This window comes from Branchiostoma lanceolatum, chromosome 16 (genome assembly GCF_035083965.1).
Source record: "Branchiostoma lanceolatum isolate klBraLanc5 chromosome 16, klBraLanc5.hap2, whole genome shotgun sequence".
Lineage (NCBI taxonomy): Eukaryota > Metazoa > Chordata > Leptocardii > Amphioxiformes > Branchiostomatidae > Branchiostoma > Branchiostoma lanceolatum.
The window spans coordinates 12,576,662-12,595,268 of NC_089737.1; the positions used below are offsets into that span (position 1 = coordinate 12,576,662).

The 18,607-nt window shown below is 41.1% G+C and overlaps 1 protein-coding gene and 1 long non-coding RNA gene across 2 annotated transcripts; both read left to right on the forward strand.

The window, feature by feature from the left end:
* Window positions 1-323: 323 nt before the first annotated feature.
* On the forward strand, window positions 324-2,358 carry LOC136421621 (uncharacterized). The gene is made up of 3 exons (XR_010753475.1): window positions 324-395; window positions 1,184-1,358; window positions 2,239-2,358. It is a non-coding gene; the product is annotated as an uncharacterized lncRNA (long non-coding RNA).
* A 3,899-nt stretch (window positions 2,359-6,257) lies between these two features.
* On the forward strand, window positions 6,258-17,037 carry LOC136421702 (leucine-rich repeat and IQ domain-containing protein 4-like). Its single transcript, XM_066409186.1, has 11 exons — window positions 6,258-6,642; window positions 7,493-7,766; window positions 8,346-8,477; window positions 9,172-9,277; window positions 9,934-10,136; window positions 10,552-10,689; window positions 11,193-11,441; window positions 12,138-12,248; window positions 12,989-13,178; window positions 13,590-13,786; window positions 15,061-17,037. The coding sequence occupies exons 1-11, from the start codon at window positions 6,545-6,547 to the stop codon at window positions 15,196-15,198; spliced, it is 1,836 nt and encodes a 611-aa protein (XP_066265283.1). The 5' UTR covers window positions 6,258-6,544; the 3' UTR covers window positions 15,199-17,037.
* The last annotated feature ends 1,570 nt before the right edge of the window (window positions 17,038-18,607 follow it).

Sequence of the window (18,607 nt, forward strand, 5' to 3'; positions counted from 1 at the left end):
CGTTGTTTGTACGGGTCAATATTCTTTGATGTATATACCCGAAAACCTGTTGGTCAGAAAAAGGTGAAGACGAAACTACTGCTCTGTTTGAGACTAGGAAAATACACTTTGGAGTATAGATATCATAAATCTGGGGTAAAACTATATTATGCATCCGTTGCCATCTCTCTTTTACAAAATGCGTCAGCTAATCTTCTAGTAACTTGTTTTCATCGGCTTGCTTGTTTGTCATTTTTATTTCTTGTTCGTTTTAACAAGCCACCTCGGAATTATGTTAATAGATGTTACATATGTTAAATTCCTGCACCTAGATCGGAAGAGAGATGTGGGGAATCTTTCTGCTACTGGCGTCGGCAGCAACCATCGTGGCCGCCGCCCCGCAATCCAATACCATAGTAAGTACCCGTTACGTCCAAGAACCGCTCTTCGGCGTAAAACACCAACTTCTGTATCTGTGTCTGTGTCTGTATAGCCAGCATAACCACCCTTCAGTGTAACACACCATCTTCTGTACCTGCATCTCATTCTGTATAGTCGGTATAACCGCCTTTCAGTGCAACACACAGCTTCGCAATTCGCGGCACGGAAATTTCTATTTTCAATTCGGGAATGTGTGCAATTGCTTTATCCGTGACAGTGTCCTACTATGTACCAGAAAAGCTATGAAGGGGGATCCGGAGTTAGGATTTGTACTCTCAGAAACCTAGCTTGGACACCCTCAATTGATGCTTTTATGTATCTGTCCGTTTACGTATCAGCATAGTGTTTGATTCTGTTCTTGTTTGATGGCGGCGATGATATATAAGTTGACACAACTTGAGTGGGTCACCATCTTGTCTGTATTTGCTCATTTATTTTTGCCCATAGTTTGGTTCGTCTGTAAGATTAAAACTCTGTGGGTAAAATGGCGCAAATGAATGCTTTTTAGATGTAATATTTAAGTGAGCTTAAAAAAACAAGCGAATATAACAACACGTTTAAGCGTGCGTTGCGTCGCTCTTAAAGATGTTGTTAAGATTGAGGTTTAGTTGTAGCATTTGCGACCACATAAATGTAACTTAAAGCTTACTTAATCCAAATGTTTAAGCTTCATTTACGAATTTCATTCAGCCTCTATGAAATATCTGATTTCGTCCAGTGAAACGAATAAAAAAATGTATGCAAATTTCATGGTTATGTGAAGCCTGAAGCCCGATTGGTGGAGACTGTCTGTAAGGCGGGAACGGTGTCACTGACTGACGTCATCAAGATCGCAGCGGAAGCGGAAGTGACGAAGAAAGAGATGTCCGAGATGAAAGACATCTTGAAGAAGAAATGCCCTGCAGACGACACAAACGACGTCATTTCTATGGGTTTGAGTAAGTTTGCTTTTTTTTTTTGTTACAATAAAATTAGAGTTAAGTATTTGTGCTACATGTACTTCAGGTTTGCTATGTTAGTTTAGCGATTACTGGGTCTTTTTATAAATATGAATTGGTATTGAATTTTTCTCTTTATTTGAGTTGAATGTGTGATAGTTGTGTGCCGATTTGTTAAAAGTAGAGAGAACGCTAGCGACCCCCCAAAACAACCCTCCCAATAAAAGGGTATAGGACCCTGTGACGTCACAATTCAAGATGGCGACCACCACACATGCCAACGGATCCAACAAAGGTTTTGCTACGCAAACCTGTAATAAGAAATCGAAGATCTTGAAATATTTGGATCTCGAGTTAGAGGTCCAATCAACCCCTGACAGCAAGAGATTGTGAAACTGAAACACAAGATGCAAGCAAGAAGCACAGTCTCCTGGCTCCCGGGGATCGAACCCGGGCCCCCCAGCGCACTAACCGCACGCACTAACTGGTAAAAGATCCGGACCAGTTAGACCGATCAGTTAGTGGCACTTGAACCCCACTGTTACATTACACAAGCTATATTTCTTCTTGATAATAATAACCTTTATTGTACACCCATGCCTATCACGGGCTAAGTACAGGCTATAGATACAAAATATATGGTAACGTTCATATAATGACACTGACAGGATTTCTAATGCTGATCTAAAATAATGGTTCTAAAACTACTCTATTTCATAGGTTCGGCTTCTTCTCGTCTCTTTGTGATGTTAGAAATATAAGTTGAGATGGACTTGTTTAATATTGTATGGTCAAAACGCATAACAAACATGAATTTCTCAATATTAGACACGAATTGAAAGTGTAGAAACGTTCATAAACACAAATTTGTCCATTGCAGACCAAATCGGACAGTTGCAGAAGCAGATGCTGACTGACATGAAGGGGCTCTTCAAACTCGTTTCACAATTAAATATAGCTGTCGACGTCGATAAGGAAAATGGCGGTGAGGAAGTCACTGGAAATCAAAATGGCGGCGATGAAACTGTTCCCTCTCCCCACGAGGTTGAGGGAGGAGACACGTGCTTCACTGCTGAACGTAAGTCTGACATGATTCCATCAACTCACTCCTCTCAACTAATACTCCACGAAAAAATCCAAAGGAAAAGAACGCAATACAAAAAAAATCGACATTGACGATCGTCTTACCAACGCTTGACTTGACAGTATTTGGATCCACAATTAGCATGAAAAATATATACTAAATATCCTTACAATACATACAGAGGTTCTCAAGTTGTGCTGACTTTATATGTCCGGAAACACAAAACACACACACAGACAGATCGACAGACAGACAGACTGACTGACAGGCACACCTAACCTTTGACCCATGTTGACATCACACGTATGAAAAGTCACGTGTCCAGTGCGATTGGGTCAGATGCCTGAAGAGGACTAAGCGAATGGGGAGAAAAAAATCCGTTGAGTCAAAATTTGAGTCGACGAACATTCTCCATAACATTTTGCGATGTCTGTTTGTTGCAAAGGGACCTGCTTCACCGGTTATGGTCACTACTACCGCGGCAACGCAAACGTCACCCGAAGCGGAAAAAACTGCCAACAATGGGACGAAAATTCTCCCCACGTACACTCAAGGTAGGTAACTTTGTAATCACATGCTGTGGCGTCGCGGTGGCGCAGTGGCAGGGTGTTTGGCCCCCAAAAAATCAGTGGTCATGAGCTCGAATCCGGGGTCCCCTGTTTTGTCCCGTTGACGTTGTGCCCGTGGCAAAGGCATTTCCATGAGCACAACACTGGGGTCCGCCGTCACATTCTAAGCAAAGGAGGTTATATAGACTATTTAACCTCCTTGTTCTAAGTCAACAACCCTAACAACGAAAGGCCATCTTGCCACTACAATCCCACCGCTGCCACCATCGTTACGTTGCACACGGATATAAAGATGATAGTTTTAATATCTTGCTCTGCAGAACAGCCTACGCTATAGGTTCTGTCTTCGGGTGGGGGGTAAGTAATATGTCTTGAAAATATTAAAATATCGGGGTACATACTCGGATGGCACCCAGTCTAAAAAAAAGCAACACGTTTGATATTTTGCTCTGCAGGACAGCCCATAACTACCCCCATGACGACCTGAGGGAGAACTTCTGCAGGAACCCCGACAATGAGGCCGAGCCCTGGTGCTACACCTCGGACCCGCGGACTCGCTGGGAGGTGTGCGGCATACCAAGCTGTTAGTGGGCCACGACAGAGGTGGGCGAAATATGTTATTATCTCAATGGACTTGAATAGTAAATTTTAGTACATTATGAAATGTGACAACCCACGCATGGTATACATTGGGAAGTATATCAAAGAATGTCTAGACGTTAGAAACTCCTCCAATGATTGTAAAATCCCGCTGTCATGCCATACTACTACACCATATTTTATAAGATACATGTAGACTAATTAGCCTAATAGAATGTTATCTATGTTCCAGTGAATGCCATACTTTGTACCTTGTACAATTGTTGTGCAATAAAGTTATCATTTTTATGTTATTGTGACATACAGCTTATTTGAAACATCGATCGATGAACAACATGTACAGTAGTAGTGTGCGCAAACTACAATGTAGTGTCTTCTTCATATGCAGTTGAGGTCTTACCTGCCATGGGCAAAGACCGTTCTCACAAAGTGTTATTGCAACATACAGAAATCCTATCTGAAATATCGATGAACAACAGTAGAGTAATAGTGTGTTGGTGAAGGTTAGACATCCAGGTAATAAGATACGCCAAAAATGATTACTCAACCAATTGAATAAAAGTTTGAAACAGTCAGACGTTTCAGACAGCATCCACTATATTTCGTTAGTGACTGACGACAGTGGTTGACGAAAGATAGCGGATGCTGTCTGGGACGTCTGTTTCAAAATTTAACCCAGTTGCTTGAATCATTTTTGGCGTAACAGCAATAGTGTGCATAAACTAGTTCCTTCATATGCCCAAAGTACGTAGAGATCTTCCGTGCTATGTGTAAAGACCGTTCTCGCAAAGTGTTGCCAAAAGTAAGTCCCTAGGAATGCGTGCGTACAACTTTTAGAATATCTGGCAACTCAATCACAGTACTATACTAACAGCTCCGCCCCAGAGGTGTCGCAAAAAAATGGCCGCGGTATTTGGAAAGGGGTCTATTCGGTTTTCTCCTGTGAGTAGAAGTTAAATGTGTGGAAGCAAGGGGGTTAAAGGGAGTTACGATGAAGAGAGTCATACTGTGATTTAGTTAACTTAGATTTAAAGATTAGTACACATCTGAAAACAAATATATTTTGGGTTGTCACTCTTGATATTTCTCTCATTTCAGAGCAGAGTTGGGTATTTGTAGAGTCTGAACAACTATCATCAGTGGATTCATGCGACGCCATTGAGTTTGGTCATCAGCAGTACTCTGCAAGACATAGAATCCATCTGCTACTGTTAGTTGCCGAATCAATGTAGGTTTAAAGTGTGAAGGTTTGATTTTGGTAGTTCATTATACGCACGTTAAGGTGGATACAGCGTGTTTAGGTAGATTGTGACACAGCAGTCCATGTTAACTTTCTTCATGGGTTACAAATTGACGAAAAGAGTGTTCTTAGCCACGTTACTAATGAGTGATTTGTCGATCTAATATATATGATAGAGACGGTTTCGAATTATTAACAGTTGATGTCGGTCAATTCAATATACGTACTTACCTGTATCTGTATAGCCGGTATAACAGTCCTTTGACGTAACACACCAGCTTTGCAAACACAGAAAGACCTGTCACACCGAACATTTGTACATCTAGCTGCTAGCGTTGTATAAAGCGATCTTATGCTAGGGTCACATTTCCTAACCGGGGCCCGGCCGGGCTGTTTGCGGAAACGAAAAGTCAAAGTGTATGTCCATAAATTTGCACAAGCTATGCTCTCAAATAATTTTGGGTACGTTTTGTGTTTTTGTTGTCTTTTATATCATACTTTTCGTTCCCAAAGACTGCCCGACTGGACCCCGGATTTGAAATGTGACCCTAGCATGATGAGGATGCAACTGCTGTACTTGTTGGTAACAGGTGTACCTACCTCTATATACCTAGAAGCCTGTATTTACAAATTCTTTCATACACTGGTAAAGCCTCAACAGTGGTCATCTCAGGTTTAACCCTCAAACATGGCGGCGGCAGCTATTCAGTATTGCAGAAGAAGATGACGTCAGTTATACACCCTACATTTGTATGTGACGCCAGCCGACGATGTAGGGTCTTGAATTATCATGCAGTTTAAAGTGTGTTTTTTCACAAGGCTTTATTTTGGGCAAATTGGCATTTGAAAGTGTCACGCAGTGCATATAAATTATAATTAAGCGTTATTTTCACTTGAACTTTATATTCTATTGATAACGTTGCACTAGTGTTATTTTCCACTATTTGTAATTCTCTTTCTCATTAAACTTGCGTGCAAAATTTGCGAAGTAATTACTGTTTTTTTTAATGGTGTCTTTTTGTGTGTATTACAGTCGATATGTCTTAATACTTGAATAAGAAACCATTTGTGTAATGCTGTAAATGAGATGAAAGAGCCCAACATACTTATCGAGAAAAGTAGGGGTGACCCGGTGTGCTTTGCTATGAAAGGAAAGCGGTAGCGAAGCTGCATTGCACTATCAGCTACCATTAAAAGATAATACTTCGTTACATTCAATAATGATTTCGTCTTCTTTTCATATCTTTGGTCTCAATTATTACGTTCCGAGTCTATAAAGAAAAAGAGAAGAGAAAAAAGAGAAATGATTTCTGGTGCCCCTTCATTAACCGAGTGGTATGACCCAATGGGTACGTCATCGCGTCCCTTCACCATGGCAACAGCCTAATTAATATGCTAATGAGCAATCGGGCAGTCGGGTCAACATGGCCGCCGTCGCCTAGGTTGTACCTTAGCGACTGTGCAAATATTCTTCTTGTCAGCTCTGTCTTTTCTTTCTGACAATTTTAATGGTCACGAAAGGTAGATTGTAAGTTTGGTTTTGCAGCTATGGCATAACAACTGCAAAATATTCCTGAGTTTTGGAGAAAAATGCGAAGGTAACGCGCGTTTTCCCCAAAAAAATCATCCGATGCCGTCCAGTGACCCGTTACTTAGTGCCAAGTTTTGATACGTAAAGAAAATCGTCTCCAAAATGCCGCCAAAAAGTCCAAAAGGGGGACGAAAGTCTCCGAAAGGGGACAAGGGAAAGAAAGGGAAGAAGGGGAAAGAAGAGGAGAAACCGGAACCCAAGTAAGTGTGACGGAATGTTGGTCTGTTTTGTTGACTGTTCGTGTGTGGTTAGAGTGTGGGAGGGGGGCGTAAATATCTAGGTTTCTCTCCACGACTTTGTTGGTTCTATGGACACTATGGACATTTTCCCACGGTATAAACAGAAGCATCAACTAACTACTGTGTTCAATAGAAACTCAAATAAATTTACAGTGAAGGTAAAATGCATTAATCATGTATGAACTGTGGTTACATGAAGTAATTTACGGACCAAATATGCTTGAAAGAAAATGAATTCATGCTTGACATTTTTTTCAATGATTCTAAAAAAGGTTGATGTATTTTCAAAGGTCAATGGCCCAGTTTTTATACTATATATGACAGTTTTATCTATCAATAATATATGTAATCAATGCATGTATATATACAGCATACAGGCATTTTGGTCATATCCTCTGTAACTAAACGTGTGTGAATATAATAAGCTATGCAATTAATAGTACAAAATCTTCACAACTATTTGATATATTTATACATGACAGGTATACATATATGATATAGAGGTTGATGAAATATAATGTTTCCAAGATCATTAAGAAAGAAATGGCGATCTACGTACTGGTGCCAGTGTTATCAGTCAATGAAGGCTATGAAAATTGATTACTTTATAATCTATGCATCTAACAATAAATGCATTGTTTCCAGGATCATTAAGAAAGACATAGCGATCCAGGCCCCAGTGCCGGAAATCACAGCGCTACTAGAACCCCCGACGCCGTGTTGATAATCTCACTAGATTTTTTTACTCTTGGTGAAAATATTCTAGATGAGCTCGTCAAGGGGTTGATTAAAATAAATTTGATATTTCCAGGATCATTAAGAAGGATATAGCAATCCAGGCCCCTGCGCCGGAGATCGCAGCGCTCCTAGAAGCCCCGACGCCCGCCATGTTGCACGAGAAGCTGGTCCAGTGGGTGTTCGGGGAGCTGCGCGACCGTCCGGCGGAGTTGCGTGACCGGCTGCTGTTCCTGGACCTGGGGCAGCACGGGCTGGAGGGGCTCCCGGATAGACTGTGGGAGCTGACGGATCTGGAGGAACTGCACCTGGAGAAAAACCACCTCAAGGAACTTCCCGATAACATCAAGGTAAGTTGATTTTTACATTCATCTCTATTTCTGTAATATATTAGTGTTTGAAATACTGTATCTGTATAGCCAGTATTACCGCACTTCGGTATAAGACACCAGCTTCACAGATCTGGAAGAACTGCACCTGGAGAAAAAACACCTAAAAACTACCCGATAACATCAAGGTTTGTTTTTTTACAATAATTATATTGTCCCTTTCTAGGGCACTTTGCACCTCGTCTATAAAAGACAGAGCACATGCACTTGTTCTTATTCAGCCCCAAACCTTCAAGAGAGCCACACAAGCAAAACTAGTCTGGGTGCAGGCTTGAATAAAGTTCTGAATGGGACTATGTGGCTACAACCTGAAATATATGTACAGCCAGTATAACCGCCCTTCTGTGTAAGTGCGTAAAACTCCAGCTTCGCTAGGCATGTGGCGCGGCAGCAGCTGGTTATAATACTGTAACACTCTGAGAACAACCTGTCAAACCTAACATTTGCACATCTAGCTCAAGGGTTGTTTAAAGCTATCTAGTAAGGATGCCTCTAGATCTACTGTGCTTTGTAGCAACAAGTTTTTCCCCTTCTCTCCAGCTCTTCAAAAACCTGAGCATCCTGTATCTCCATGGTAACGACCTGGAAACACTTCCCCCGGAGGTCGGACAGCTGGGTCACCTTGAGAGTTTGGATGTCAGCGATAACCCTGAGTTCAAGATTCCTCTTGAGGTGAGATGCATGGTAGGGAAAGAAAATTTAGGGGGAAAGGGATAGGGGTAGACTCAGGGGATACAGTATGGCCAAGGCAAGGGTGTGGGCTTAGGCTAAGCTAGGTTGTACCAAAATATTGTATATTTGTTGTAGTCATTGTAGCCTTTGTTCTACTCCTGCACTACAACTTACAAGTAGTGCTGTTGTTTTTTTGGTTCAATATTCCGTGCCTTTTCTGACCTCCTCCCATTTTGTTCTGTAAACACTGGTATCAAGTGATTTTCTATACCATATACAATTTATAAGTTGTGAGTAATAATAGGCCATTGTGTATCTGTATGAATTATTCAACTTGAAGCACAGCATCGGGCATTATCCAAGTCAACTATAGCATTCACTATGATGACACAGAAGAACACATAACAAATTCTAGCAAAAGATTGATCAGTCCTTTCATATTTCTTGTATTCAGACGCATTTGAATTTGTTTGTACAGTAGAAGTAGTAGTCCACTGTTTTCTGCTGCTGCAGTAGTAGAAACATCCTGCAGCCGCAATCAGTCTTCCTTCAATCTTTTCCACTTAGTCCAGTTTGTTTGTACAGTACTTCTTTTTAATATCTTTTCTGTTTGATTGTTCTATCAAACAATGTACTTCGAATATTCTATAGCTCCAGTACTGATGTCCTGACATTGCTTGCATCCCTGTCCCAGCACCTGTTACAGCTGCGGCAGCTGAAGGTTCTGCGGCTGCACAACCTGCACCTGGGACAGGTGCCTGACGACATCCTCAAGTGGCTGCTCAACCTGGAGGTCCTAGGTAATGTTGTCTCACCTAAGACATTATACATTCTATATTATGTCCTTGTTCTTACCAAATCATTCTTTCGGAAGTCAGACAATCAGGGTGTATAATAATCTGTATAACTTCCCTTTTAATGTATTTCTTACCAGCCTTGCAGGCACATGTCATGGCAACAGCTGGATATACTAGTATATTGCATAATACTGAATAATCTGTCACACCTAACCTTTGCACATCTAGCTGCAATAGTAAATAGTTGGTCCAATCCAGTTGGTCCTGACACTTTTAGGTCTAAAATGTAATATCATAGATATGACATTTCAAAATGATTTCATATTACATTGTAGTATATCACACATACAATCTTATTCCATAGATTGCATTCACAGTCAACTCAGACAACCATATGTATGTACGTTGCAGTCCACTGAGGAATTACTATAAATTTATTTTTAAGTTTGCAGCACCCTTTTTCAGTTCGCTATGAAAACAGTAATTGTAGCAACACAATGGCAATGCCTGCATCTGCTCACAGGTGTGTTGCGTAGAGAAGAGTGACCATGAAAACTGCAAATTTAAAAATGATTCAAGCATTTCAAGACCCACAGAGATGAATGACATACATGTACAAAGTCATGTAAATAATCATGTTACTTGTTGTTCACATCCAGGTCTGAACGGAAACCAGCTCGTCGACCTCCCAATTTACACCGTCCGTCTGAACAAACTAAAGGAGCTTCACCTCCGCAACAACAACTTCTCCACCCTCCCCATCCACGTGTGCTCCCTCGCGGCACTCACCACACTCGACCTTGAAGGCAACAAGTTACACGACCTTCCAAACGAGATCGTCCAGCTGGTCAACCTCCAAGAGGTGTGTAAATAAGTCACCGTGTTGAATTATCACAGCCAATAGCTAGGTACCCATCTGAGTAATGAGGCTGTTGTAACATGCTCGAGGCACATGCTAAAACATGGGACCCCATTTTATGTCCCTTCCAAAAGACTGTGCAGCTCCCACCAGGATGCTACACTGCCCCTCTTACAGGTAGTGATGTAAAGTCCCATGTATAACTATAAGGGAGCTTCAGGCATAAACCTAAAGCGTCAAACCTTTGCACGTAAAAAAACCCCAGACTTATCTCAAACAGTAGTCACTGTGGTGACCCCGATGTGCTTGGCCAAATTCAAGAGCCGTAGCAAAGCCACTACAAGCTAACAAAAAAGCATCATGCTTCATCCTCAGTTTGAGGTTCGACTGCTTAACCTTTTTCTGCCTCCTGTTACAGGTGTACCTACAGAACAACTTCTTCCACCACCTCCCGGTGCAGCTCTGCGCGCTGGGAAACATCGCCGTCCTCGAACTCCACGGGAACCACGTGAAGGAGATTCCTTCGGACATCTGCCGCCTCGCCAAGCTACGGGAGGTCTGTATCTGTATATAATAGCCTGTATAACCGCCCTTTGGTGTAACACACCAGCTTCACAAGCACATGGCACGGCAGCAGCTGGTTATATTACACTGAACGACCTGTCACACCTTTCTTTTGCACAACTAGCTCTAAGTGTTCTTTGATTTTAAAGCTATCTAGTGAGGATGCTCCCACAGTACGTAGTAGTTGGTACGTCCACCAGTTTGTTAGTCATTTTGTACATGATGCACATTTTTCTTCTGTCTTTGAGTAGATCTGTTTTCATTCTGGTGACACTAAAGCATCCCTGTTGTAGTTGTTCGTCCAGAATCTGGCAGCTTGAATCTGTACTCTTTCCACTTTATCTGTGTCTTAATTTTGTACATGGATCCCACACTGTTGAAGCATTGTTAGCTTGCACTATCTGTATACATTTTCTATGCTTTGTTTCATGTTGCAATTCGCCCTTGGGCAAATGAATGCAACTAAGTCTCACTAGCATAAATCTTATCTTCCAGGTAAACTTCAGCAACAACAAGATCGAGAAACTACCGAAGGAAGTTGGCGCGTTGGTAAACCTCGAGGTGTTGTACGCCAAGAGCAACTTCTTAAAGTCGCTGCCAAAAGCGTTTGGTCGTCTCCAAAGGTTGCGGTATGTCGACCTGGCGCAGAACCGGTTCGAGCAAATGCCGGTTTCCCTGTGCATGCTGGGTAATCTGGCGATCCTGGCAATGGACGACAACAACTTGTACCACATCCCCAAGGAGGTTTGTATGTGTATCTGTACATGTATAGCCGGTTTAACTGCCCTTCAGTGTAACACACCAGCTTCAGTATCTGTATAGCCAGTATATCCGCAGTTCGGTGTAACACACCAGCTTCTGTATCTGTATCAGTATAGCGGGTATAATATAACGCCCTTCTGTATTTGTATAGCCGGTAACTACCTTTTGGTGTAACACACCAGCTTCTGTATCTGTATAGCTGTTATAACTGCCCTTTAGAGAAACACAGTGTCCAGCTTCTGTATCTGTATAGCTGGTATATAACAGCTCTTCAGCGTAACACACCAGCATCTGTATTTGTATCAGTATAGCCGGTAACCGCCCTTCATTGTAATACAACAGCTTCTGTATCTGTATAGCCGGTATATAACAGCCCTTCAGTGAAATACAGCTTCAGTCTGTATCCGTATCTGGTAGCCAGTATGATGGTATAGCCGGTATAACTGTCCTTCAGCGTAACACATCAGCTTCACAGGCAATCACAGTTGGTCATAAATTACACCGAACGACTTGTCACACCTAACCTAAATGCACATCTAGCTACAAGTGTTTTTTAAAGCTATCTTGGTGGCAACAAGTTCCACTCTACAACAGCTCTAGGGAAAAACACATTTTTGAACACATCAATTCTAGGTCGATAACTCTGGTACTAAAAGGCGCGACTATTTCTTGTTCAAGGTTGCAAACTTGAGAAAGCTGAAGGAGCTTGGGTTGAGCGGTAACGTCTTTGAGACGTTCCCAGAAGCCATCTGTAACCTGCCCAGCCTGGAGAAGCTCTTCCTTGGACAGGTAAGGCATTACTATGAGAGTGAACTGTAGTTTGCTGAAGTGTCTGTTATGATGTGAAATTGTTCTGTACTAATTCAGAAAATCAATTAACATGTAAAAATTGCAGATTAACATGTAACAAAATCCTCATACAAAAGTTGGATTTAAAAAATACAGAAAGTTCAGCCAAAACAAATCATTATACCCCTACAACTTACTAGCTAGCTTGGACATTAAAAGAATATGACTCGTTTTTGATGTTAATTGCTTGATTTGACAGCTTTCCTTCTTGTATTGTCTGCATTTGGAAGTCAACTGCATATCGAGGATTGTTGGTAAGACTTGGGGCATAGATGAGATAGGAACGGTCACAGTGGTGGTAGCATTAGCACAGGTTTTGTTGCAGAAAAAACACCACTAAATCTAAATCATCTAGTCTTCATCAAATATCACTTGGTAAGAAATATCATTATACATCTTATACTTAGAATTCATATACTATGATCATACCTGTAACATAGTTATATGTCACCAAATGTATATAATATTAATGTGTCAATATTGCAATTTTTCAGTAGTTTTTTCTCACAATGACGGTGATTGTGACAGAGTGGGTTGAAATATTGTTAACATGCTTGTATAGTACTCTACAATCATAGTTGTATCATACAGTATTCTATATAGCTGTATAGATGATAGTACAACTCAAACAACTTTATAAGTTATTTCAAGAAGAATTGTAAACCACGTTACGCCTACAGGACCATGGGCACCAGTTGACTGCCCTGCCCAGCGCCATCAGTAGACTGACGTCGCTACAGGACCTGTGTCTGGAGTACAACGCGCTCACCACGCTCCCCGACTCCATCAGTCAGCTTCCCGCGCTGTCACGACTGTCGTGCCACGACAACTACCTGCAGAAGCTGCCTGACTCCATTTGTGAACTGAAAGGTTTGTATGCTCAGTCAGTCAAAACTGCACATTAAAAGTCAAGTAAAAGGTAAAGGGAGTGTTGAAGAGGCTTTGTTTTGGCCATAAGGGCTGGGTTGTCAATCCACTGGAAGGCGGAGCCCAACCCTCTCCTTCCACCTCCTTCCAAGTCAGGTATGCATTGTGGAGTGAGGAAAGTCATGTATAGTGCCTATCAGTTAGTAACGACCCAACATCTGGACCAGTGCAGCCAAGAATTGAAACCATTGACCCCTTGATATGTCTTTGTCTTCAAGCCTAACCACTAGGCCATTGCTGCAACATTCATACAAGCTACCTTCAAATTGATTTCTAGGTTGTGCCTCAAAATTTCAAAGGTATCAGAGAAGGCCCATACAGTTATGAGATCATCTTAATTCTGTATCCCTTTAGCTCTGAAGTACCTGTACCTGCACAACAACCTCCTGACCGCCCTCCCGTCCGACTTCGACTTCCTGACAACGCTGAAGGAACTCCGCATTGATGCAGAGAAGTTCACGTACCCGCCGGCCGCCGTGTGTCAGATCGGGTTCCTGGGGATCCGAGAGTTCATGCTGATGGAGAAGAGGAAGATCCTGTGTTCGATCAAGGTCAGGAGAGTGATCCAGATCATTTTCTGAAATTTTAGGCGGTCTAGATCTCACTCAGTGTTTCTGCAGAAGGGGAGAGTTGAACGTCTTTACATCTTTATCTCCATGAAAAATGGAGATATAGTTTTGGATGTGTCTGTGTGTGTGTGTCTGTGTGTGTGTGTCTGTGTGTGTGTGTGTCTGTGTGTGTGTGTGTGTGTCTGTGTGTGTTTGTGTGTGTGTGTCTGTGTGTGTGTGTGTGTATGTGTGTTTGTGTTTCCGCACTACTGTAGTCAGGAATAACTCAAGAACCTCTTGATGGATTATGATGATAGTTGGTATGTGGGCAGGTGTTGTGAAGCCGAAGTTCAAGGTCGATTTTGCAAATTTGCAAATTTGGTAATTAATGCAAAAGTGCCAGAATTTATCCAAGTGGAAAATGATAGGACTGACAATATTGCATCATGTCTAAGTTAGATAAATGTGTTTATGACCAAGCATATATCATGTAAATGTGTAAGTCATTTGCATAAACAGAATAGTTCATGGAGATATGAGGTTGCGGAACTCTTGTTACATTAGAAAGACTTCCTTCAGTCCTGTGACAAAATGTATAGAAACAAACAATTTATCATAATTCGTAGTCAACTATAGACCTGCAATATTGTACAAAAGCCCATTACTAATAAGAATTTTTTATGTCCTACACTAATGAGCAAGCGCACTAGATGAGTTGTTCATTCTAGTAAAGCTGAAGAAGAGTGATGGATGTCGCTCTAAACATCCAAAAGTAATCTCCATATTTTATCCAGTTGTAGGGACTGAATTGGCTTTGAATATTCTGAAACAATTTTCAACTGTAACTGTAACTGCCAACACAAAAATTGGACTCACCCAAGTTTTCGACTGTACAATACCAGTCTTCGTCAAGGAATGAGCAATCCACTGCTAAGATGACGTCACCTTATGCAGATAGGACAGGTGACGAGCAGTGGATCATAAGTTGCAAAAAGATTTTGCAAAAAAGAAGCCATTTATCAGGCATAAACTTTCTGGAACTCATGATCCACTGCTCACCAAGTCACATGTTCTATCTGCATAACATGACGTCACAGAAGCAGTGGATTGTTAATTCCTTGACAGGAATTGGACAGACCAAATTTGGGTAGGTCCAATCTCTGTGTTTAAAATTGCAGTTTTCCTTTAAGGCTTTGCTTTAGAATGATTTATACCTATACAGATGAACGTTCAAGCTAAGATGATGATATATTGATGTGTGTTGCCTGCATTTCCAGCTGCAGGCCTGGTGGAAAGGCATGATGGTGAGGAAGGGGCTGGGGCGCTACGCAGCACTCAAACCCAAGAAGGGCAAGAAAGGGAAGAAGGGTAAGAAGGGAAAGGGGTCTGCAAAGGGGAAGAAAGGCAAGAAGTAAAGAGACACTCATCTGGAACCACCTTGTGGAATCATACAGGTTGCTTGATGGTCATACATATGATATAGATATCAGTCAGGGTAAGATTACGTTCTGGCAGAATTGGCGATTCTACCGGTCGAGATCCTGATCAAAGTTTCTGTCAACAGAGACCCTGATTGGGATTTCTGCCAGCAAAATCGGTGATTCTACCAGATCGGAGTCTCTACCCTGACATATATATAAGGATAAGATCATTACGAATTGGCAAAATTGATGATTCTACTGGTAGAGATTGAGATCTGTTGACAGAGACTTCGATCAGAATATCTGCTAGTAAAATCGCTGATATACTGACCAGTAGAGATCCTGATCTTGGTCGAAAGAGACTCCAATCGAGATTGACGATTTTGCCAGATCACAGTCGCTAGACTCGCTACCCTGACTTTATGCATTGTTCAGCTGGTATAACCACCCTTAAGTGGAACACCAGCTTTGCAAGTACATGACAGCAGCTGGTAATATTACATTGAACAAACTGTTGCACCTAACATCTAGCTTCAAACATTGTTTTAGCTATCAAGTAAGGATGGCCAACAATTTTGAAACTGTTCGAGATTCTCTTAAAGATTGATCACAATGTGTAAACAAGCACATTATATGGAGGTTCAATGACAAAAGTCACCTAATTCGGGTGCATACAACCATTTGTGTACTGAGGAATTGTACATATAAAGAAATTTCTTATTTTGAAACTTCACTATTTTTGCACATTCCAATCTATCAAATAAGGTTTAGTTCATATGTATATACAAAGAAGTTTTTATTAAGAAAATGATGGAAACTATTTCATGATATTTTCCCTTTTAGGGCACAAATCGAGATATTCTATTGAATCAAGAAAAAAGGCTATTTACCGGTATGTAAATCTTATGATGAAGATATAATTTTCTGCAGTGGCTTAGGAAAAAAATTGCAGTCTTTATGTTAGATATTCAGTTGAAGATGTTTAACTTGACATAGTTTATCTCTGCTTGGGTTAGGGAAGTGTTTTCTATATACCAATCAGAGGCATGGACACATTCCTGCAGGCACACATTTTCATCAGTGCACTGTGACCAACTCTGATTTGTCAAGATGTACTGAGTGAATGCAACATTTGAATTTTAGACACATTTTAGAAAAACGTGCTTGCATGCCAAATATGTATATATGCCAATGAATTGTTGGCACATTTTTGCAATAAATACAAGTGCTTAACGGTTGCAATACTGATACTAAATTAACTGATACTTATTTAACATATCAACAGGAATTATTGTCTTACAATGTTTGCACCAACAAGTTGTTGTTTGAAAATATGTAATTTTTTTGTTTTGAACAAAGCAATTTTATGAACAAATTGTATCCACCATGTAAGTTTGAGAGGCCATTTAGGGTAAATGTGAGGATGGATTGGTGCCGTATGGGTTCGAGCGTGGCACTGTATATGGTTATGGCAGTGTAGAAGTGCCCCCTACCGGCTATCAGTAGTATGACAGCCATCTTAGCAAGAAATGCTTGAACAGTAAGAGCATCCACCTAGGCTCATATGTGTGATTGGCACGTTCCTAGTTATGGAGATCTGTCCATCATTGAGACTGCTTAGGTTTGGGCCCTTTCTAGTCTAAAGACAGCAATGCAAATAAAAGCCATTCTGTGTTCAACGTTCAACAGCCATGTTAACAAAACGACTGTACAATATAGATACGCAATTTCGATTAATACAATCTGATTGTTTTAGCTTTTAAACTAGAGTGTGATCTATTTAAATTATCCTCTCAATGCATGGACGAAAAATAAAGATGTGAGTGCTGTGTACTTTTGTTTCATTGTGTATATGTTCTTTGATCGTGTTTGTGTATATTCTACAATATATATAATCTCCAAGCAGCTTGGCTGCCTGGCGCTCCACTATGTATTGTCTTGTTGCAATTTTTGATAAAGAATAAAGCGGATCTAACGGTTGCAAAGGTCATATCCAACTGGCAAAAAGGTATTTCTCCGTTAGATCTGCTTGGAGATTACAATATATGTCAATCTCTGTGTGCATGTGCACTTGCTTGCTTACGTCATTGGTCCTGAAGTTGCGGTGACGTCACGCAAAATAGTCAATTTATGTCTTTTGCGTGACAAGAGAAAATAGTGCCTAAGTGCCTGCGGAAGTAAGATAAACACACTTGTCACTAGCAACATCGATCACAAACTAGAAAGGGTACTTAGACGTTCAAAGAATTCGATCAAATGCGTGTGGAGAGTATCACAAAGAGGAGCACAGATCACTTTAAAAATACCATGCGATTGTTGTACAAAGCCACATCAAGTATAACTTATATGTCAGATTAACTGCAAGTGAGAACAAGCCGAATCCGCTTACAAGTGACGAATCAGAAACACTACTAACCTGTAAAGTGTTACTACATTTCTCCATTTGGCATAGATGTGTCACAAACGTTACACTAAAAACAATATACAGGCAGAAAATTATTGCCTTATCGAATAGTTTATTTTTACAACTAACAGGCGTTAATCCACACTTAAAAGGAGTCATAATTCATTACTTTATGCTGTGATCTGAACCATATGTCACTTTGCATACCAATGAAGCCATGAAAGTTAAACACACTTGGCACACTAATTTATCAGTTTGTGAAGGTAAGTGACAAGTCTATACCCTAAACGACGGGTTGTGTTCCAAACTATCAATGAGGGTCTAGAACTAGAAGGGGGGTCAGGCAAAGCCTACGATTAACGTAACAGCCAATTTTGCTAACGAGGATATTCCTTCACGCACTATGCTACATTTTTGTACATGTTCGGGTATCCGGTATTCCTGTAAAACTAGGCTGCGAACAACGACACAGTCGGACCTCAGTCCGTACGCGTTGTGAGGTTTGGCCAATCTATCGTTCGCCTACCCAAGGATGAGAATGATTTGTCAATAACGCTTAACGATGAATTTTGGATAATAAAAAAAACAGCGTGCTAACGTTACCTAGAATTAAAGTGGGCAGTTTCGCTTCAGTAATGATTTACCAGCAACACTTGACGTTGAGAGATGACCGACTAGGTTTATTTCAAAAAGCCTGCTTGCAGACCCTCGTCGATGATTTTCAAAACATGGCTTCAGCACGATGTGTTTATTTACTTTGTTGATGTGGACTGCTAGTGGTTCCCTTTTCCTTCTCGGCCGAAGTAGGTGCTAAACAAACATGTCGTTAATATTTTTATCGTAAAATCTACCCTGATAGGACCACAACTCCCGTCATCTTTAAGCCGAAGTGTGCTTTGGGCGGATAAAGTACGAGGTTGGGGCTGTGTATGGCGGGAGTTGGGAATAAGGCCATGGACAACGATTGCATATGCGAGAGAAATCAAACCGCACAGTGTC

What these genes read in the sequence shown, in the direction of transcription:
- LOC136421702 (XM_066409186.1), top strand. Translation starts at nt 6,545, where the DNA reads ATGCCGCCAAAAAGTCCAAAAGGGGGACGAAAGTCTCCGAAAGGGGAC. An exon ending in CTCCATTTGTGAACTGAAAG is followed by an intron (nt 13,179 to 13,589) that starts GTTTGTATGCTC and finishes GTATCCCTTTAG; the next exon opens with CTCTGAAGTACCTGTACCTG. An exon ending in AGATCCTGTGTTCGATCAAG is followed by an intron (nt 13,787 to 15,060) that starts GTCAGGAGAGTG and finishes CTGCATTTCCAG; the next exon opens with CTGCAGGCCTGGTGGAAAGG.